This window comes from Osmerus eperlanus, chromosome 20, assembly GCF_963692335.1.
Source record: "Osmerus eperlanus chromosome 20, fOsmEpe2.1, whole genome shotgun sequence".
Classification (NCBI taxonomy): domain Eukaryota; kingdom Metazoa; phylum Chordata; class Actinopteri; order Osmeriformes; family Osmeridae; genus Osmerus; species Osmerus eperlanus.
This window is the reverse complement of record NC_085037.1, coordinates 10166187-10189083: the sequence shown is the minus strand read 5'-3', so window position 1 is coordinate 10189083 and position 22897 is coordinate 10166187. Positions and strand designations below refer to the sequence as shown.

The following is a 22897-nucleotide window of genomic DNA, read 5'->3' as shown; positions in this document are numbered from 1 at the left end:
ACCAAACCACTTCCTGTGCCCTTATTAATTTGTTAAAAGAAAGGTAAAACAGAATAAGTAGTTATTGCAACTGATCTTCACTCCACAACAACTTCACCTTTAATAATAAGCTCATATCCCTGGAATGTAATTACTGTAATAACGTAATTATAAAAAAATATATTATATTAATTTTTTTCTTTCTTTTTTCCACATTTTAAGAAAAATACAAAAAGGCATGCATACTGCTTTTAAATGACGGGACTCGGAAGAAAATTGGCAACACATTTATGGTCTTTGTTAAGACTATCCTGGCCTGTTCTATGCAGCCTTGACCTCCACACCTATCATACACTAACTCCCCAAGAAAGTGAGCCCTTGAACTGCAATGCACAGGACCAATAGCAGACCGCCTGGTTGGATTCCTGTCTCAAGAAACAGGTTTCCATCATCATGTAGATTTTCACTGGCTGAGCAGAGCAGTTGTGTGGCCCAGTTATATTCCCCGCCCTCTTGCAGTTTGGGGGGCAGTGTCTCAGAAGGCAGGGGGTTGCTGTGATTGGTCTTCAGAGCCTCCACCTATGGGACAGATGGCAGAGGGAAAGTAGAAGACATGTACAAAACAAAAACATGGTTGTTATGGGTTAATTGGCAAAAGTACAAAGCAAATGACATTTTTAGAATATAAAGGAAACTTAACTAGATGTACAATATTTTATACTGTTCAAATAATAATTCGAATATGTATGCTAATTACACACACATACATTTAGTCATTCAACATGCCAGATTGACGTACGAAAGAGTGGACCTTGTCCACTATATACAACCTTGTCTACCAGCCAAATTCTACTGTACAGTTATAAGGAAGTTTAGATAAGTAGACTGACCAGTTTGTTGAGAGCTTGAAGTTCACTGGAACTGCAGTTGGCCAGCATATTTAAAGCCCCATTTGGCAAAGCTGGAAAGACACACACATGCGTGCGTATGGACACAAAAAAAGACACATAATTAAAATTGCTGACATATTTTTGTAAATTAATGTACATGTGGAAAATAAGGAAATGTGTCGTGGTATGAAATAATAAAGGAGCATTTATAAATTAAGTTGAGATTGTCTGATGTGATACAGTATCTCACCATCTAAGACTCTGACCAGTGACTCTGTGACAACACGAGAACCTTCTAGGGGTTTCGTAGGAAGTTGGTCCAAAAGGGTGCAGACGGAATTACTCCAGTCCTCACCCTGAAGGCAGGGGTAAGCACACCAGTAGTGTAGGTAGAGGGAGGGGGGTGGCAGGGACAGGGAAGGCGGGAGGGAGAGGGAGGGAGGGCAGGAGGGAGGGAGGGAGGGGGTAGGAGGGAGAGGGAGATAGAGATAAGGGAAGGGTTACAATGGGGACATTGAATAACAAACAACTGGCATGCCTTCAGTGAATGATGATATTTGGTCTAAGCAACATTGTCTCTGACCCTGTCTTCTAGGAACCTTTGAAAGGTTTGCCTGTCTTTTAGAACTTCACAAAGTTCCCTCAACAGAGATGATTTGGTCTGCTTTGGAAGACTAACTAAGGGCTGGAGAAGCTTCACATATTCTTCTAAGGCTGAAATATAAATAGAGAGAGAAGAGTTAATTACAATACACACGTATGAAAACTCAGACAGGAAACAACAAGGAGGTGCAGAGTAGTCATGCTAAGCTATGACAAGCACACATGCCAGAGAGAAAGAGACATTGAAGGAGATAGAAGTAACATCCACCATCCTGTAAAGCTCAACATACCTTCCAGTACTTTGTCTAGGCAATTAATGGACTTATCGGATATTAATTCTGCAGATAAGGTTCCACCATCCTCCTCTAACTCGTCATCATCGTTGACGTTGAGCTCTGAACCAACAGAGAGAAAAAATTAGAGAAACAACAAGAAAATAAAGCAGTCGCACACATGTCAGTGAGGAAATAAAATGCATACATGAAACTCCAATGCACGCACCCATGAGCTCTTGGACTTTGTAGGCAAGGACAGTCTTTTCAAGAAGCTGCATGGTTGTATTCTCTTTCCTTAAATGACCCTGACACAACACACAAAATAAGGCTCAAAGGTTCATCTTACTTACTAAACTCAAATGACTCAAAATGAGTAATATACTGTAGATATGAAACAGTTGGAAACTGTCAGACTCACTCCATCTGCTCCCAGCTGCCCTGGAGGAATATTTATTGTTCTAGTAATCGAGGCGTCCACCTCGTCAGAGCAGTTGATGGAGAAGGGCCTGTTTGTCACTACCCTCTCCTTCACAAGAACCAACTTCTCATTCTTTTTCAGCCCCGGGTCACAAATCATTTTCCTCCTAACAGGATTGATGGATATAGCCCACAATTGTCAAGGGTAGGTAGAAATAGGGGGCAAGAGAAAGAGAGAACAAAAATAGACACACTGACAGTTAACACGACAGGAAAAAAAGAGGGAAATCTGTTTCAAGTATCAAAAGATTCAGTATAAAAGACGTGCATTTTTTTAAACGGGTCACATGTACTGGCCATGAAAAAAGAGGGTTTGACATTAACCATGTTTTTCATACCTTTTAATGTCAGTCTTCAAATTCGTTAAATTGATCAGTTCCATTCTGTCTAGTGGACCTAATTCACATTTGAGTTTCATGCAGCCCTGCCCTACCACTTTGCACAAATACTGCAATATGCCTCCACCCACATTCCCTGTCTGTCTCTTCTCAATATCAAGGACAAAGTTAGCCATTAAGAGGCTTGTTTTAATCTCTGAAAGACAATAGAAACAGAGCGAGATGGACAAACAGAAGCCACTGGGTTAGGTTTAATTTTAGAATACATCTATCCGTATGTTCAGCATTAACATACAGGTGTATGGTGTGCGTTAAGATGTAATACAGTTACAATTACAAAGTTCAATTGAAAAAGGCTTAATCATTTGGACAAGCATAGGGTTTAATATTCATGTTATTAACTGACTGTTAAAGCCTACCTGCTTGACGTGGTATATCTCCTAGAAGGTCTTCCAGTTTAAATTCCGACACACGATAGTCGGGGTTCCACGAATACCAATGCTTGGTCTTGACAACCAATCTAGTGGGATCCAACAGTTTGTTGGAGTCGTGGAATACAGTGTTGGGAATTAAATCCCCTTTCACATGATGAACAAACCTCTTGGTTGCCTCAGCAAACGAGTCCATGTCTTCAATAAAATCTGAGTAGTGATAACAGACATACATAACAAAGTTGATCCTTGTTTTCATATGTATCTTCTGGGTGATTAGATTAACCATCTCGAGATCATGGACTCAAAATCACACCGAAAGTACATGTATACATTCACAAGTATAGTTGTGAATACACGATCAATACATTAATGTCATGATCAATACAAATAAGTACCAATCCTCACATGTAAACACAAATGTGATTCATACCCACATTTTGATTTTCCTTTTTATGCATTCACAATAATTATGGTGTGATGTTGAGCCCATACATCTCTCTATCATCGTCTATAACGGGTTAACTTCAGCCACGCCCGTAGGCCTGCATGCAAACAGCTAAATAAGGCGCTAAGGCGCCCGAATGGCTGTGCCCTCCCAAGGTCTACAGTCTGTAGGCCACATCTTTGTTAGGCTTTGTAGCTATGGACAAATAATTACGCACATATCAATCAATGCGATTTTTGTTTGTTTGAGACTTTAACACAATTCCTTAAATTATAAAGACTCGCGTATAGGAATTGGATCGAAACGCACCAGACAATAGGCTACGGTGTAGTGATAACGCACATCCGTGAAGATTGAGAAGTATTCAAATTAGGACGCGTTCGACTAGCTCTGGACGCTCGTCAGGACTTGTACGAAAAATTCGGCTCACGAAAAAGAGCCGGAATGCCCATCACTAGTCGTTGACACTTACTTGTAAACTACTCCGAAAAGTAGGTCTTTCTCAGTCTGCGTTATTGTCTGTAGGGTACTTTAGTTTCGTTTAACGTCATCAGCCGCAGCGCAAGTAGTGTGTCAAGCATAGCCGCCGGAACTTATTTGGGCACAATGTTCCGGGGCGGTGGTGGATTTTCAAGTCAAATCATTTTTAATTCTCGTGCTGTCAGCAGCACGGTTCCCGCGGCAATGCCTGTCACTACCACTTTCTCCCTATACGCACCCATTTCAGACATGCTACAGGTCTGCAAGTTATCCATGTTTCGTTTCGGAGCTTGTGAAAAATTACGATAACCAAGTGACTGATGAACATCATTGCATTAAAGTTTTGGCGTATGAGGGGCCGTGGTAACAACAGTTTGAAATATGCCCTAAACGGCCAATCATTGGCGCTCTTATGGACCATAAAAGTAAATACCTATTTTCATCGATTCCTCAACCACAATTGCTCATTCGGACATATCTACTGTAGGCTATGTTTCATTAAGATAAACCGTTGCTGTTAAATGAAAAACAAACATGCACCAAAGTGTGTGATATGATAAAGTATTTTATTGTAGTATGGATCAATTTTCATATTGCAATTAAGTGTTCAACTACTGTTGAAGAGCATTGATGTAATTATCAACTGTAAACGCTATCCGAACATAACAGGCACACCTGAGAATGACAATTTAGAGCAGAAAAGGTAAACAGGTAAACTATATTTGTAGATGTAATGTAGGCTTATTTAGCAGATGCCAAGTGAAATAGCGACCTGATCTGCAGCTGAGTTACTCTAACCGCTAACCTATATCCTAAGGGTCAGATGGCTGAGCGGTTAGGGAGTCGGGCTATTAATCAGAAGGTTGCTGGTTAAATTCCCGGCCGTGTAATAATGTTGTGTCCTTGGGCAAGGCACTTCACCCTACTTGCCTTGGGGAGAATGTCCCTGTACTTACTGTAAGTCACACTGGATAAGAGCATCTTCTAAATGTAAATGTACCCTTCTGTATATCAGATTTTAGAACCGACCCAGATGCTTGGTTTGGAGATCAGAGAAGTGAAAAACCAAACCACTTCCTGTGGCCTGTGCGATCTGTGCTGCGGCACAGCTGTGTTTCTGACTCGAGTGATGAGCAGCACAGGGGCTCCCCAAGGGACAGTCATGTCCCCCTTTCTGTTCACTCTGTACTCCTGAGGCGACTTTGGCTCTTTGGTGCGTGCAGCTCACTACTGCACACTGCACACTGTCTACCAACCTGTGGTCAGCAGTGCCCTCTTCTATGTGGTGGTATGTTGGGGTGCTGCTAGCTGTTATAAGCCTATGCCTGTAACGGAGGGAACCTGACCCCTGCCACCGCTCAGGGACTCACAAAGGCCAGTGAAGGGTGCGCAGAGCAAGGAGTGCGACCGAGGACACAAACAAATGGTACCAATGGAATATTAAGGCTTTATTTTTGCCACCACGGTATAGTAAATAATAACGGTAATGGGGAAAATAATAAACAGGGACAAGGGGAGGGCTGGACAGGACCAAAGAAAAGAAATCAACATAAAGTTCCCAAAGCTAAACACAAAGCAACTGACACACGAATGAGGTGTCCTAACCAAAAATACAGCAGTGGTCTGCCCAGGTCTAGCTGGTGTATATAGACAGTAAGTAATTCCTACGGGTGATGTATACCCCGGGGAAGCTCTAAACTACTCCCCAGCCCCTGAACAAAAGAACAAGAAAACATTCTGGACAACACTACAAACAAAGCAACTCAACACAACAGGACAAAGAAAAACAAGTCAAAAGGACAATGGTCAGCACAGAGGGGAATCCAAACAACTAAACACAAAAGTAGGCCTTACCCACACACAATACAGCCAGCGACTTATTCCCCCCCCCAAACAAACACAGAGTGGCACAATATATACTGGTGGAGGGTTGGTTGATGACAGGAACCAGGTGAAGCGGATTATGGAGAGGAGGAGTCATGCGTGGGTGTTGATGGTTTGATTCACGCCACCTATGGGGAACAGACAGCACAGCAGGGAACACACACAAATGCAACACAGAACGTCACAGACTGGGGGTCGTAACACTAGCATCAAGGCAGGCGATGCCAACAGAGTAAACAAACTGGTTGTGGTGAAGCAAAGCAGAGGGTGAGACTGATCACACCACGGTGTAACAAAGAGCACAAGGATCCTTATCGGAAGTCCTTCCTGCCAAAGGCCATAAGAATATATAATGCCTGATTTTCTTAAAAAGACAGTACACATTTAACAAGTGCATAATATATGAAATAGGCTTATGTGATGGGTCTGTAAGAGCTCACTTTGTTAAGGAACAGAAAAAAAGGTAAACAGAATGTGTAGTTATTGCAACTGATCTTCACTGCACAACCCTTCACCTGTAATAATAATCTCATATCCCTGGAATGTCATTCCTGTAATAACGTAATAAAATACAAAAATACAACAAGGCACTGGCATGCATACTGCTTTGGAAATGTAGGAGGGGGGGGCTCGGTGGACATTTGCCAACACACTTATGGTCTGTGTTAAGACTATTCTGGCCTATTATGCAGCCTTGACCTCCACACCTATCATACACTAACTCCCAAAAATGTGAGCCCTTGAACTGCAATGCACAGGACCAATAGCAGCCCGCCTGGTTGGATTCCTGTCTCAAGAAACAGGTTTCCATCATCATGTAGATTTTCACTGGCTGAGCAGAGCAGTTGTGTGGCCCAGTTATATTCCCCGCCCTCTTGCAGTTTGGGGGGCAGTGTCTCAGAAGGCAGGGGGGTTGCTGTGATTGGTCTTCAGATCCTCCACCTATGGGACAGATGGCAGAGGGAAAGTAGAAGACATGTACAAGACAAACACATGGTTGTTATGGGTTAATTGGCTACAAATGCAAGGACCATTTTGATTATATAAAGGAAATCTAACTAGATGTACAATAGTGTACTGTTCAAATAATAATTCTAATATGTATGCTAATTACACAATACATGAACATCACAGACTGGGGGTCGTAACACTAGCATCAAGGCAGGCGATGCCAACAGAGTAAACAAACTGGTTGTGGTGAAGCAAAGCAGAGGGTGAGACTGATCACACCACGGTGTAACAAAGAGCACAAGGATCCTTATCGGAAGTCCTTCCTGCCAAAGGCCATAAGAATATATAATGCCTGATTTTCTTAAAAAGACAGTACACATTTAACAAGTGAATAATATATGAAATAGGCTTATGTGATGGGTCTGTAAGAGCTCACTTTGTTAAGGAACAGAAAAAAAGGTAAACAGAATGTGTAGTTATTGCAACTGATCTTCACTGCACAACCCTTCACCTGTAATAATAATGTAATATCCCTGGAATGTCATTCCTGTAATAACGTAATAAAATACAAAAATACAACAAGGCACTGGCATGCATACTGCTTTGGAAATGTAGGAGGGGGGGGGCTCGGTGGACATTTGCCAACACACTTATGGTCTGTGTTAAGACTATTCTGGCCTATTATGCAGCCTTGACCTCCACACCTATCATACACTAACTCCCAAAAATGTGAGCCCTTGAACTGCAATGCACAGGACCAATAGCAGCCCGCCTGGTTGGATTCCTGTCTCAAGAAACAGGTTTCCATCATCATGTAGATTTTCACTGGCTGAGCAGAGCAGTTGTGTGGCCCAGTTATATTCCCCGCCCTCTTGCAGTTTGGGTGGCAGTGTCTCAGAAGGCAGGGGATTGCTGTGATTGGTCTTCAGAGCCTCCACCTATGGGACAGATGGCAGAGGGAAAGTAGAAGACATGTACAAGACAAACACATGGTTGTTATGGGTTAATTGGCTACAAATGCAAGGACCATTTTGATTATATAAAGGAAATCTAACTAGATGTACAATATTGTACTGTTCAAATAATAATTCTAATATGTATGCTAATTACACAATACATTTTGTCATTCAACATGCCAGATTGATGTACAAAAGAGTGGACATATATGACCTTGTCTACCAGCCAAATTCTACTGTACAGTTAATAGGAAGTTTAGATAGACTGACCAGTTTGTTGAGAGTTTGAAGTTCACTGGAACTGCAGTTGGCCAGCATATTTAAAGCCCAATTTGGCAAAGCTGGAAAGACACACACATGCGTGTGTATGGACACCAAAGACACATACACAATTAAAATTGCAGAAACACATTTTTTAAATGCATTTACATGTGGATGATACCAACGTTCACCAACAAATCCACTGTGCAGGGCCCACACACACACACGCACGCACGCACACACACACACACACACACACACACACACACACACACACACACACACACACACACACACACACACACACACAGGACCATTGGCTTGGAGGAATACAAACTATAAAATTATAACAAAGGAGAATTGATTCAAGTTGAGATTGCCAGATGTGGTACAGTAACTAACCATCTAAGACGCTGACCAGTAACTCGGTGGCAACATAAGAACATTCCATGGGTTCCGTAGGAAGATGATCCAAAAGGGTGCCGACGGATTCATCTCGGATCCCACTCTGCCTCCAGTCCTCAACCTGAAGGCAGGGGTAGGCGGACCAGTAGTGTAGGTAGAGGTAGAGGGAAAGAGAGGGGCAGGAGAGGGGAGGAGAGAGGGAGAGAGATAAGGGAAGGGTTACAAAGGGAACATTGCATGCACAGAACAACTGGCATGCCATCAGTGAATGTTGATATTTTGCATGAACAACATTGTCTCTGACCGTGTCTTCTATAAACCTTTGAAAGGTTGGCCTGTCTTTTAGAATTCCACGAAGCTCCCCGAACAGAGATGATTTGGTCTGCTTTGGAAGACTAGCTAAGGGCTGAAGATCCCCCTCAAAATCTGGTAAGGCTGATATATAAATAGAGAAGAGTTAATTACAATACACACGTGCATGAAAACTCAGACAGGAAACAACAAGGAGGTGCAGAGTAGTCATGCTAAGCTATGACAAGCACACATGCCAGAGAGAAAGAGACATTGAAGGAGATAGAAGTAACATCCACCATCCTGTAAAGCTCAACATACCTTCCAGTACTTTGGCTAGGCAATTAATGGACTTATTGGATATTAATTCTGCAGATAAGGTTCCACAATCCGCCTCTAACTCGTCATCATCCTTGACGTTCAGCTCTGAACCAACAGAGAGAAAAAACAAGTAGTCGCACACTGTAGGGTGAACAGCAATCAACGAGAAAACAATTGGAAAGCCAATGCACGCACCAATGAGCTCTTTGACTGTGTAGGCAAGGACAGTCTTTTCAGGAAGCTTCATGGATGTATTGTCTTTCCTTAAATGACCCTGACACAACACACAAAATAAAAGTCATGATCTACAGTGCATGATAGCAGTACTGTAACAACACTCATTGCTCAACACAGGCTCTAAGATTCATTTGATTTACTAAACTCAAATTACTCAAAATGAGTAATATACTGTAGATATAAAACAGTTGGAAACACTGTCATACTCACTCCAGCTATAAGCATCTTCAACCATTGGATATTTACTGTTCCAGTAATCGAGGCGTCCACCTCGTCAGAGCAGTTGATAGAGAATGAGCTGTTTGTCACTACCCTCTCCTTCACAATAACCAACTTCTCATTCTTCTTCAGCTCCGGGTCACGAATCATTGTTTTCCTAACAGGATTGGTGGATATAGCCCACAATTGACATGGGCAGGTAGAAACAGGAAGTGAGAGAAAGAGAGAACAAAAAAAGACAGACACACAGAGATAAAGCGAAAGTAAAAGAGAGATAAACATGTATCAAGTATAAAAAGATTCTCAAGACGTGCACATTTTAAACAGCACTTCAGTCACATGTACCAGCTATGAAAAAAACAAGGTAAAGGTTCACATGAACCATGTTTTTCATACCTTTTAATGGCAGTCTTTAAATTCATGAAATTGATCAATTCCATTCGGTCTAGTTTACCGAATGTAGTTTGGAGTTTGATGCTCCCTCGCCCCTCCACTTTCCCACCACACTGCGATACGCCTCCACCCACATTACCTTTCTGGTTCTTCTCAAGTTCAAGGACATAGTCATGCATAAAGATGCTTGTTTTAATCTCTGATAGACAACAGACACAGATAGAAAGATGGACAAACAGAAGCCATTGGGTTAGGTTTATGTTAGAATACATCCATGTTCAACACAAACATACAGATGGTGTGCGTTAAGGTGTAATACAGTTACAATTACAAAGTTCAATCTAAAAAGGCTTAATCGTTTCGACAACCATGGGGTTGAATATTCCGCAGTTTTTACTGTAAAAACCTACCTGCTTGATATGGTAGATCTCCTAGAAGGTCTTCCAGTGTAAAGTCTGACACACAGTATTTAGGCTTCTGAAATCGAAATCTAGGCTTGATCTTGACAACCAGTCTAGTGGGATGCAACAGTTTGTTGGAGTCGTGGAATACAGTGTTGGGAATGAAATCCCCTTTCACTTGATGAACAAACCTCTTGGTTGCCTCAGCAAACGTGTCCATGTCTTCAATAAAAATCTGAGTGGTGATAACAGACATAACAATGTTGATCCTTGTTTTCATATGTATCTTCTGGTGATTAGTTTAAGCATCCCATGGACTCAAAATCACACCAAAAGTACATGTATACATTCACAAGTATACTTGTGAAAACACGATCAATACATTAATGTCATGATCAATACAAATAATTACCAATCCTCACATGTAAAACACGTTCCACAAATGTAAATCACGTTCCACAAATGTAAATCACGTTCCACAAATGTGATTCACTAAACACCAACACATTTTGATTTTCCTTTTTATGCATTCACAATAATTATGGTGTGATGTTGAGACCATACATCTATCCATTCGTCGTCTATCAAGGGCTAACTGCAGCCACGCCCGTAGGCCTGCATGCCAACAGCTGAATCGCTACAGGGCTGCCAACTCTCACGTAGTGGCCGTGAGACACACGCATTTGAATCAGTTCACCCGCTCTCACGCAACACGCTTATTGTATTTCTCACGCTGAGAAGGCGACGCCAACCAAATCTCACTCCAAGGTTTTTTGAAAAGTTGGCAGCCCTGTCGCTATGCCCTCCCCAGATCAGTTGCTCCGAATACTTTTCTTTTCTTCACCACATATCACCGAGGTGAAATCAGTTTCATATTCGAGATTCAACAGACATTCATATTCGTACCTCCGTTCAGGCTCCGCGTCATATTTAGGGACCGGGGTAAAAGAGTAGACAGTCAGAATGTTTCTTCAATATCTTTGTCAAAATCGACCATACAAACTTCAAACTTGTTGCACATTCTTCTACTACTGACTGACCAATTTGAACAACCTTTGGTTTGGTGATAATGTTGATTATTTATTAACCCATAGCCAATAAATCAATAAAAATACCAGTATTTCAGTATTTCCTCAATATCTTTGTCAAAAATGAACATAGAAACTTCAAACTTGTTGCACATTCTTCTACTACTAGCTGACCAAGTTGTCCAAAGCTTCGGTGGTAAAGTTGATTATTGAATAACCCATAGCAAATAAATCAATAAAAACACAAATATTTCAGTGTTTCCTCAACATCTTTGTCAAAAATGAACATAGAAACTTCAAACTTGTTGCACATTCTTCTAATACTAGTAGACCAAGTTGTCCAAGCTTTGGTTTGGTGACCAAGTTGATTATTGATCAATCCATAGCCAATAAGTCAATAAAAACACCAATATTTCTGTATTTCCTCAATATCTTTGTACAAAATGAACATAGAAACTTTAAACTTGTTGCACATTTTTCTAATACTAGCAGGCCAAGTTGTCCAAGCTTTGGGTTGGTGGTAAAGTTGATTATTAATTAACCCATAGCCAATAAATCAATAAAAACACATTTCAGTGTTTCCTCAATATCTTTGTCAAAAATGAACATAGAAACTTCAAACTTGTTGCACATTCTTCTAATACTAGCAGACCAAGTTGTCCAAGCTTTGGTTTTGGTGATAAAGTTGATTGTTGATTAACCTATAGCCAATAAATCAATAAAAACACCAATATTTCAGTGTTTCCTCAATATCTTTGTCAAAAATAAACACAGAAACTTCAGACCTGTTTCACATTCTTCTACTACTAGCTGACCAAGTTGTCCAAGCTTTGGTTTGGTGATAAAGTTGATTACTGATTAACCCATAGCCAATAAATCAATAAAAATACCAATATTTCTGTTTCCTCAATATCTTTGTCAAAAATGAACATAGAAACTTCAAACTTGTTGCACATTCTTCTAATACTAGCTGACCAAGTTGTCCAAGCTTTGGTTTGGTGATAAAGTTGATTATTGATTGACCCATAGCCAATAAAAACACACATTTTCCAGTCCGGTCATTTATGACAAAGATATTGAGGAAACACAGAAATATTGGTGTTTTTATTGATTTATTGGCTATGGGTTAATCAGTAATAAACTTTATCACCAAACCAAAGCTTGGACAACTTGGTCAGCTAGTAGTAGAAGAATGTGCAACAAGTTTGAAGTTTCTATGTTCATTTTTGACAAAGATATTGAGAAAATACAGAAATATTGGTGTTTTTATTGATTTATTGGCTATGGGTTAATCAATAATCAACTCTATCACCAAACCAAAGCTTTGACAAGTTGGTCTGATATTAGTAGAAGAATGTGAAACAGGTCTGAAGTTGCTATGGTCATTTTTGACAAAGATATTGAGGAAATACTGAAATATTGGTGTTTTTGTTGATTTATTGGCTATGGGTTAATCAATAATCAACTTTATCACCAAGCCAAAACTTGGACAACTTGGTCAGGTAGGAGTAAAAGAATGTGAAACAGGTCTGACGTTTCTGTGGTCATTTATGACAAAGATATTGAGGAAATACTGAAATATTGGCAATATAGGTTAATCAATAATCAATTTTATCACCAAACCAAAGCTTGGACAAATTGGTCAGTCAGTAGTAGAAGAATGTGCAACAAGTTTGAAGTTTGTATGGTGGATTTTGACAAAGATATTGAAGAAACATTCTGACTGTCAACTCTTTTACCCCGGTCCCTAAATATGACGCGGAGCCTGAACGGAGGTACGAATATGAATGTCTGTTGAATCTCGAATATGAAACTGATTTCACCTCGGTCCACAGATCTGGGTACTTCTCACTTCCCTGTACTGGCCAGTGCGTTTCAATAGCCTATTAATATGCGCGAGTCCTGAGTTTAAGTAGGGTGACCAGACGTCCTCTTTTACCCGGACATGTCCTCTTTTCGAGACCTAAAAAATGCGTACTTTGCATGGTTTTGAAGGAAATTAAGTTTTTGTAAGGAAGTAACAAAATAAAGCCATCCGGCTATTGACTGCTCAATAGAGTGCATAAAATAAATGATTCTACGTGTGCGCAAAGTAGCCTTGTACAGTAAGCCAGTAAGTACAGTACAGTTGTACAGTAAGCCTTGTACAGTAAAGTACAAATTACGGGTCATGTTCTTCCATAGTAGCCTAGCTGCTGCTGTCTTGAGAAAAAAAAACGGTTTTTTTGCATGTTAAGATTGGGACAAGAACGCTTGTTAACTAGGAAGTGTGCTAAGTGTGCTAGACTATGCTTAACAGAGCTTTCTAAAATATTGTAAAGGGTGTAGTAGGCTAATAATGTTACCTACCTTGGAAGGCTACTGAGATGAACGTCGTTGACAATTGCGTTTCCGAGATAGAGTCTCTTTAATGATAGGACTTTTCCGAAGTGTTTTCGGAGCTTGTGTCAAAGTACTATAACCACGTGATTGATGAAGTACGATGCTTTTGTAACAAGACTGTAACAGTGCGTTCACACTGCAGCGTTTTTTAACGCTCTGCATCGCTTGCCTTCCCACAGTACACCAAGCTCGGGGGCGTGTTAGACAAGTTAATACAGAGTTGTAGTTCTCTAAGGTCACTGTTGTAGTCATGGCCAAGCGTGCAGATTTGGGTTAATGCACTCACAATATCGATCAAAATACCACTTTTACACAACATTTATGTAAGTGCAAGATTTTACTAGTGCAAGATTACAGTAGAATACATGTTACGCCACCGGTCACTCAACCAGTCGTTTGTAGGCTGGGCTAGCAGTGGCACAGAACAGTCACGTAATGTGACGAGACTGAATTTAAAAGTAGGCTATAAATAGGCTCGTCACATTAGTAAATTTGTTCTGAACAGAACTGGGTGTGCAGACACATACGAAAAGTTTCTCCTCCATCTTGAAATTGTGAAACCTAGAAATGTTTATCATGACCAAAGGTTGCTACGTTACAAGAAACAAGAAAACAATCCGATTGGCCAACGCTAGCGTTTTCACGCTCCTCATTTACATAAAGTTGAGAAAATCCAACTTGCAACGCTCCGCTCCGCTCCGCTCGCCTTCCCACAATGCCCTACGCGAGCGTCAACGCCTGGTTTCATTGAAAATGAATTGGAAGCCGACGCCACGCGCCGCCCGCTCCGCTGCAGTGTGAACGCACTGTAAGTCTTGCCTTGTAGGGGAAATTAGAGTGTTACCCTGGAAGACTTAAAGAGCGAAAGGAGCTTAGTCCCCACTCTAGTGCTTTGAGTCTCAATATGCACTCTGTGTATATGTTTTACCTGACACTATTTTATTATGTACTACAGGAATAAGTAAGGTAGGCTTCAGATAAGTATATTGATACGGTGGCCTCCTGAAGTGCATGTGGTGGAAACAAGCCTACCTCCACATCCCCACCCACCTAATCCTAATAGTGCCAGTGAGACGCCCCTACCCCAAGGTAACTTGATAAGATATTGTCAGATGTCTTAATTTTAACAACAGGTCATTTATTTTGCCTCCCTTATGTTACCCTATCTCCTTTAATAGGATAAAATAACAAAAAGTTACAAAAATACAATAAACTGTTATTCTGGATCTCTTAATAAAATGTAACACTTAAAAGAAAACCTCTTAACACCTCAAATGTTTCTTAGAACACTTGAATTCACAAATCGACAGTTCAAATTCACAGTTGAGACCCCTAGTACATTCAAACACAGTTTGTATTAGTGAAATGTCCGTGTGTGTGTTGAACTGTTATACCAGTCTTCTTTCTGACGACTTTGATGCGTTGACTTGAAGATTTCTGATGACAGGATTAACAACTGAGGCAGAACAATGAGATGTCGTAAGGATGGCAGGGTAAACAAAAAACTCGCGTAGCTAAAATGGCGTAGCTCAGCCCGCACACAGCACAGCTTAGCCCGCACACAGCACAGCTTAGCTCGCATGCAGCACGCACAAACGAGCAATCCAAATCGCCAAAGAAAAAAAAGAATGTCTCTCCAACATCAAATCTTAATCACAGGCGATCGTCAGTCTCTTTAGAAAAAACAAGAAAACTCGAAAAAACGTATAAACCACTCCTTCAAAAACGATCGCTTACGTTATTGTTCACTGTCGAGTGCAATCAATTGGTTTGTAGAATGAAATCAACGTATCTCGCTCCAACACTGTTCATGAATGATTCACAAAAATAGCAGGACTTTCAAAATTGCCTCCGGTAGAAACTACAAAAAAACAACAGTGTTCTAGAAGAGACTCACGGCTCCAGCAACTCCCTCTCATGCCCTCAGCCAGTCTGCCACACTATTCTCCGTCCAATACCGCCATTAACCGACTTCGGCTCTACATAAGTCCTCAGCTCCAACGTAACAATGTTAGCTTCTACAGCGATCAATGAAGTCAGCTTCTTCTTTTTGCTAGCTAGCTCTTCTCCTACCCAGGAGTCTTTGCATCTCAAGTCCCCATAGACAAAAGTACCTGTGTTACACTTTGAATATCACTGTCTGTACGTTTTGGCGCTCTTCTCGACAGTAGTAAATTACTTGAATCATCGATTCCACAACCACAATAGCCCAGGGCTGCCAACTTTTCCAAAAACCTTGGCGTGAGATTTGGTAGCTGAAAGCGTGAAAGGCTGATGTAAACGCAGTATCCTACGATGTACATGCATTAAAGAAACTGCTGAGAATGACAATTTAGATCAGCAAAAGTAAAGAGCAGAGGCTATTCAGGCCTATTCATTTAGCAGACACCTTTATTGCAAATGAGTATAGCGACCTCATGGTCTACAGTAAAGTGCTCTAACCGAGCTACACCCTCCTGTATTAGAAATTCTGGACGTTCTTTTTAAATTAGTCTCTTCTTCATTATGTGCGCTGTGCCATCATTGTCACATGTAATACTGTAATAACATAGCAGAACAAGCCCTACCAGCGTTCTTGTGAAGAGCTATCATGTGTTGTCCTGGGTCATTCTCATGACCAAATCTAGCACCCCAATTCTAATCATTATTAGGATCAGTTTAGTTAAACTGGGTTGATAGCCTACACTAGTCCCTCTCTCTCTCTACATCCTCCCAGCACCCAGAGAAGTAAGTCCGTGCACAGAAACACACAGGACCAATGGAAGACTTCCTGGTTGACTTTGTATATCTGCCCACAGGCCGTCAATCTCTTTCCTCAGTATCACACATGACGAGCTGAGCTGTTCTGCCCAGTGTTCTTCTGTGTCATTGTGCCGGAGGAGGAGCGAGGACTCGTGTGGGAGGGCCTGACGGTTCATCTTCAGCCTGGTCACCTATTGGAGATAAAGGTTTCGTACACAAGACATCTTCAATATAAAGACATTGGACAGAAAAGGAGTGAGGTGTGTGTGGGCTGGGGGGTGGGGGGGGTGGGGGGTGGATAGTGGATAGTGAGTGAGAATGATGATAACAGTAAGACTGACCAAGGTATTGAGCGCTTCCAAGTCGTCATGGCTACATTCTACCAGAAGACTTAGAGAATCATCAGGCAAAGCTGCAAGAACACACACAAAGTTTGTCTCACATAAAGATGCCTCGCTCCACACATGCACACACACGATTGTAGATGTCTCACCCTCCAAGGCGCTGACCAGCAGGTGGGCGGCGATCAGGAGAGGGGGCAGGCTCGAAATGGTATTCGGAGTTTGATAGGCTACACCTTGGCGTAGAAGGTCCACTAGGGTGCGGGCAGACTTGTTCCATCGAACTGGAACCTCATGTATCTCATCTCTACACCAGCCATCCAGCTGAAAGACAAAGAGGGAAAGCGTTTGTGCATTTGTGTGTATGTGAGGGGGGGGGGGGGGGAGGGGAGAGGAGAGAGAGCAGAGGATCCGAAGAGGATCTCTAATCTGAAGAACAGAAAGAGATCCTGCGGCCGCACATGGTTCCCCTCTGGGGCTGTGTGCTTTACCTAGCGTATTATATACTTCTCTATTTACCCCTGGTCTCTTACCAACTGTTCTAGATCTGTGAGTGTAGTTCTGTCCATCATGACCTCACAGAGCCTCTGGTACAGTGCAGACCGAGTGTTCTCTGGTAGCGCCAGGAACGGACGCAGATGGACGTCCAAACTCAGTAAGTCTGGAGAGGAGAGACAGAAGAAACAGAGAGTGAGCGTAAAGGAATGGCCCTCCGCTCAAATAAGGCAACGTTCGCTGTGTACAATACACTTTATATCACAATGAGAAACTAAAAGACAAAAGAAAAAGAGGAAGAATGAATGGATGTTTCGAAATAGTTTTCAAGCACATATCTTCACACACACACACACCTACACTTACACAAGCAGACGCATACACACACACACATACTCACAGACACATATACACAGGTACAAAAAAACTAAAATGACACCAAAGTGAGGCAGACCTAATCTACAAGGCTTCATTAGTGTGTAAAATAACCACTATGGCAAATCAGCAGCAGTGAATAAGAGCTATTGCCTTTCTGCAGCGAGCTAAGCGCAGCTCTCCCAACAGTCATATCCTCCATCCCCTGTCCTCCGTCCACCATGCAGAGAGTGTCAATAGAAGCCTGGGATGGAGAGGACCTCGCAGAGTCTGCCTCAAACCCTCCAAGAGTATCTGGCTGTAAACAAAGCTCTGAGAACACACAAACACACAGTGGCATTACACATCTGTAACACACACACAATCAGCCAGGTCTACCTCTACACACACACACACACACACACACACACACACACACACACACACACACACTCACCATAGTTCCCACTCTTCTTGACCTCCAGCTCTATGAGGCTGTACGCGATGACAGTGTGAGGGGGAATCTCTAATGCAACGTCGCTGTCCACCTGAACATTGCCATTCTCCTTCACACACACCTGTGACACACACACACACACACATATATTGCATAATCAGCCAATAAAATAAGGAAGTCAACTTGACAAACGTTAAAACAGGCCACACACTAAAAACACAGACCTCCACAGGGTTGCCCAGCACTTCCAGGATGCCAGCGCAGGAGCTCTGCCCCTGGTGTGTCTCTGTGATACTGCAGGCCGTGGTGGTGAGGATCCTCTCCTTCAGCACCGCAAACACCTCTGCTCTCTTCTCCATCTGCTGCACCAGCACATGCTGCATGTCCAACATCCTGGGGGTAGGGGGGGGGGGGGGGGGCGGGGCAAATGGCATTGAAAATATATAATTGGTTCTTCCTGACTATCCTGGATGGTGAAGGTTAGTGAGAGAGAGAAGGAGTGTGTTAGTAATGTTTGAGGGTGAAGTCTGTACAGTGATCAGTTGCTCATCCACCTTTCGTTGGAGTCCTGCAGCAGTTTCATAACGTCTACTTCCTGTTTCCTCAGTTTACCGAATGATGATTGGAGCTTAGTGGTGCCCCGGCCCTCCAGGTTCACACTGAGGTTTCCTGCCTTGGCATCCAGCTTGCTGCTTAGCGTGTCCCCAAACTTCCCCTCGTAGGTGAGAAACTCTGACTCCGACACAACTTAGAGACAACGCACACAGAAACTTGGTCAACTGACATTGGCTTGTAAGTGTGTGAGTGTATGTGTGTGTTTACACGTGTGTGTTCACCTGGACAGAGGGGTGTGTCTCCTAGCAGCAGGTGACCAAGGGTAAAGTCAGAGGGCTGGTATTTGGGTCTCTGCCAGAACCAGAATCGGTTGCGCTTGACAACCAGCGCAGTGGGAACCAGCTTGTCTGAGTCATTAAGGCGAGAGACATTGATCAGGGTTCCGTCCGGATCGATCTGGCGTACAAAGTTTGCTGTTGCCTTGGCAAACATAACCCAATTAGGGGAAGTGGAGCCAATGCCTGTGGAAAAGGAGACATTTGTCATTTATCCCTGTTCATCTGCTGGAATGTTAATATGTGTGTATACTGCTCAGTCTTTAAATTCCTTTGTGTTTAAATGTTTTTATGTGAACTTGAAATCCCTCCACGTACCTAGAATTTTGAAAGAAAAAAAATCACACTACTGATTAAATTAAATGGGGGGGGGGGGGGGGGGGCTTTCCATGAAACTTCCCCCAGTTTCCCCTCCAAGTCTTCCAGTATGCTAGCTTGCATGTGCTCAGACTAACTCCATGTACGTGTGGATGTGCCACCCGACACCACTGTGGCCTGGCCCAGAGCAGTGGTTGCCGGTTCGATTCCCTACCAGGCAAATGACGTTGTATCTTTGGGCAAGGCACCTCACTCTACTTGCCTCAGTGGTTGACTCACTGAGAATGGGAGAAGTCCCCTGCTGTGGCCAGTTAAGAGCAACCACATCCAAATTCGTGCAGCTCAGTTGTCATGCCATAAATATTTAAAGCTATCAAGCAGAGTAATGACGACACTTAATCAGATGAAGAGATGGAGAGGGGGAGCGTGCTATGCAACTGAGGATGTGGAATGCTATAAGTAAATAGGCGAACAAGAGATTAAACATGTGGAATAAATACAGAGAGAAAGGTAAAGGGCCAAGGGAGAAAATAAGTTAAAACAATACACAATGCACAAAAAGAATCAGTCAGGATGTAGAAAAAAAAGTTAGGGAAGGCACATAAAGATAGATAAAAAGTACCCAGTGTCATACAGTTTTAGAGTAAGGAGTGTAGGCCTACACACTCTACCCTCCCTTTCCAACTCACCCTCTAAAAGGACGTGTGCTTTCTCCCTATATACAGTTAGGTCCATAAATATTTGGACATTGACACAATTTTCATCATTTTGGCTCTGTATACCACCACAATGGATTTGAAATGAAACAATCAAGATGTGCTTTAAGTGCAGACTTTCAGCTTTAATTTCAGGGTATTTACATCCAAATCAGGTGAACGGTGTAGGAATTACAATACATTTTATATGTGCCCCCCCCTTTTTAAGGGACCAAAAGTAATTGGACAATTGGCTGCTCAGCTGTTCCATGGCCAGGTGTATGTTATTCCCTCATGGGAGTTCGTTATTTCATTGACAAGGAGCAGATAAAAGGTCTAGAGTTCATTTCAAGTATGGTATTTGTGTTTGGAATCTGTTGCTGTCAACTCTCAATATGAAGTCCAAAGAGCTGTCACCATCAGTGAAGCAAGCCATCGTTAGGCTGAAAAATCAAAACAAACCTATCAGAGAGATAGCAAAAACATTAGGTGTGGCCAAATCAACTGTTTGGTACATTCTTAAAAAGAAAGAACGCACTGGTGAGCTCAGCAACACCAAAAGACCCGGAAGACCACGGAAAACAACTGTGGTGGATGACAGAAGAATTCTTTCCCTGGTGAAGAAAAACCCCTTCACAACAGTTGGCCAGATCAAGAACACTCTCCAGGAGGTAGGCGTATCTGTGTCAAAGTCAAAAATTAAGAGAAGACTTCACCAGAGTAAATACAGAGGGTTCACCACAAGATGTAAACCATTGGTGAGTCTCAAAAACAGGAAGACCAGATTAGAGTTTGCCAAAAAACATCTAAAAGAGCCTGTACAGTTCTGGAACAACATCCTATGGACAGATGAGACCAAGATCAACTTGTACCAGAATGATGGGAAGAGATGAGTATGGAGAAGGGAAGGAACTGCTCATGATCCAAAGCATACCACCTCATCAGTGAAGCATGGTGGAGGTAGTGTTATGGCGTGGGCATGTATGGCTGCCAATGGAACTGGTTCCCTTGTATTTATCGATGATGTGACTGCTGACAAAAGCAGTAGGATGAATTCTGAAGTGTTTTTGGCAATATTATCTGCTCAGATTCAGCCAAATGCTTCAGAACTCATAGGACGGCGCTTCACAGTGCAGATGGACAATGACCCGAAGCATACTGCGAAAGCAACCAAAGAGTTTTTTAAGGCAAAGAAGTGGAATGTTCTGCAATGGCCAAGTCAATCACCTGACCTAAATCCAATTGAGCATGCATTTCACTTGCTAAAGACAAAACTGAAGGGAAAATGCCCCAAGAACAAGCAGGAACTGAAGACAGTGGCAGTAGAGGCCTGGCAGAGCATCACCAGGGACGAAACCCAGCGTCTGGTGATGTCTATGGGTTCCAGACTTCAGCTGTCATTGACTGCAAAGGATTTGCAACCAAGTATTAAAAGTGACAATTAGATTTATGATTATGTTAGTTTGTCCAATTATTTTTGGTCCCTTAAAAAGGGGGGGCCACATATAAAATGTGTTGTAATTCCTACACCGTTCACCTGATTTGGATGTAAAAACCCTGAAATTAAAGCTGAAAGTCTGCACTTAAAGTCTGCACATCTTGATTGTTTCATTTCAAATCCATTGTGGTGGTATACAGAGCCAAAATGATGAAAATTGTGTCAATGTCCAAATATTTATGGACCTAACTGTATCTCAGTTACAGCCTACCTACCAAAACCAAATTGGGAAATGTCAATTGATTAAGATGTCTTTAGATCTCCGCTTTCTAACCCAAACAGCATAATATTGTCATCCACAAAGGAAAATGTTACCTCTGTAATTTTAAACAAACCATAAAAAGCGGGCTTTAATATTTGTGACAGGTAATGTAATATTCATGATTTCCCGGTAGCCGTTGCCCCCCTTTCCGGGGCAACGGATTGGTTGGCTACTCGAGACCCTGCGTGCTTAAGGCGTAGGTCATTAAGTAGACTTTGCGCTGTGTATAATGACTCGACTAACTCATTATATAGCCCCCAAAGTACATAAACAGAATCATGAATCTCATGAACAAGCAACTATGTAATACTACAACGCTGGGCATAGTCTTCTTTGAGCTGACATGAAAATGGATTTCATTACAATATTAAAATGAGATAAATAACTGACCTGTGCCAAATAGGCTACACGCGCTATAAAAAGATACCATTTATATTATGCCATAGAGATAAATAACAAAAATATTATACCCAAAACCAAATTAAATGTATCAGCCTTTTTTGTCACTGTACCTGTCAATAAATCTTGATCAAAAAGTCATTCGCATTAACAGACCGCGCACTTCGGTTTCCCCTGCATCCAAATGACGAATCCGCCCTTATTGTTCTGACCCAATGTTTTTCAACAAACCCGTTTATTCGATTATGCTTGAAGACTGGTCTCCACTGCCACTGAAGATTACTAGGCTTAACTTTGACTCTGATGTCAACTTTTATAGAGTCCAGTGGATGTTTTCGCTTGGAAAATCCATTGAAGACACATCCACGAGGCATCAATCTGATTGGGTATTTTCCGTTTGTCCAGTAGATCAATTGGTGAAAATAGCTGTCAGTCACATTGTGGGCTGACACTTCGAAAGCGACTGGCTCTCGTCTCTGGTGCCACGCCCCCACACAATAGCGAGGTAATTACTATCATATGAGTGGGGTGTGTGCGTGTGTGTTTATGTTATACATAACAAGAACAGACTTGTCCCTCCATTGATTTCTACATTTAAATCGTATTTACATCATCCGCAGAATGACTAGTCACATATATAAACCCCCCCCCCCCCACTAAATTTAACTAAATTTAAGGTTTCACCAGTCACCACACCTTGTCCATACCTTGCTCAACATACCCTAGAACTGAACTACTAACTAACCAAAAGTGGTACGTGCCTAATTATCTCATGTCTGCTCTTTTGTATACACAA

The 22897-nt window shown here is 42.0% G+C and overlaps 3 protein-coding genes across 5 annotated transcripts in view; 1 reads left to right on the top strand and 2 right to left on the bottom strand.

Moving 5' to 3' along the window:
* Nucleotides 1–22897, top strand: part of tril (TLR4 interactor with leucine-rich repeats) — a 116974-nt gene that overhangs the window by 72048 nt on the left and 22029 nt on the right. The window lies entirely within an intron of this gene.
* LOC134040520 (uncharacterized) lies at nt 195–13735 on the bottom strand. Of its 3 annotated transcripts, none has more exons than XM_062486442.1 (10): nt 13618–13735; nt 2982–3203; nt 2563–2758; nt 2166–2331; nt 1974–2052; nt 1763–1867; nt 1453–1583; nt 1120–1225; nt 870–940; nt 195–558 (listed from the first exon to the last, which is right to left on the bottom strand). In XM_062486442.1, exons 2-10 carry the CDS (start codon nt 3187–3189, stop codon nt 334–336), a joined length of 1287 nt encoding a protein of 428 aa, XP_062342426.1. In that variant the 5' UTR covers nt 3190–3203; nt 13618–13735; the 3' UTR covers nt 195–333. The 3 variants fall into 3 exon arrangements, with proteins under 3 accessions (XP_062342426.1, XP_062342428.1, XP_062342429.1); XM_062486444.1 differs by lacking the exon at nt 13618–13735 and adding an exon at nt 3914–4031; XM_062486445.1 differs by lacking the exons at nt 2563–2758; nt 13618–13735 and having other exon boundaries at nt 2982–3122.
* On the bottom strand, nt 5344–22737 carry gsdmea (gasdermin Ea). Its single transcript, XM_062446079.1, has 20 exons — nt 22215–22737; nt 18876–19115; nt 18594–18786; nt 18264–18432; nt 18040–18160; nt 17757–17915; nt 17267–17394; nt 16886–17057; nt 16734–16804; nt 16357–16583; nt 15724–15739; nt 10250–10475; nt 9843–10038; nt 9438–9603; nt 9186–9264; nt 8991–9095; nt 8683–8813; nt 8376–8499; nt 7983–8053; nt 5344–7694 (listed from the first exon to the last, which is right to left on the bottom strand). The coding sequence occupies exons 2-20, from the start codon at nt 19084–19086 to the stop codon at nt 7464–7466; spliced, it is 2796 nt and encodes a 931-aa protein (XP_062302063.1). The 5' UTR covers nt 19087–19115; nt 22215–22737; the 3' UTR covers nt 5344–7463.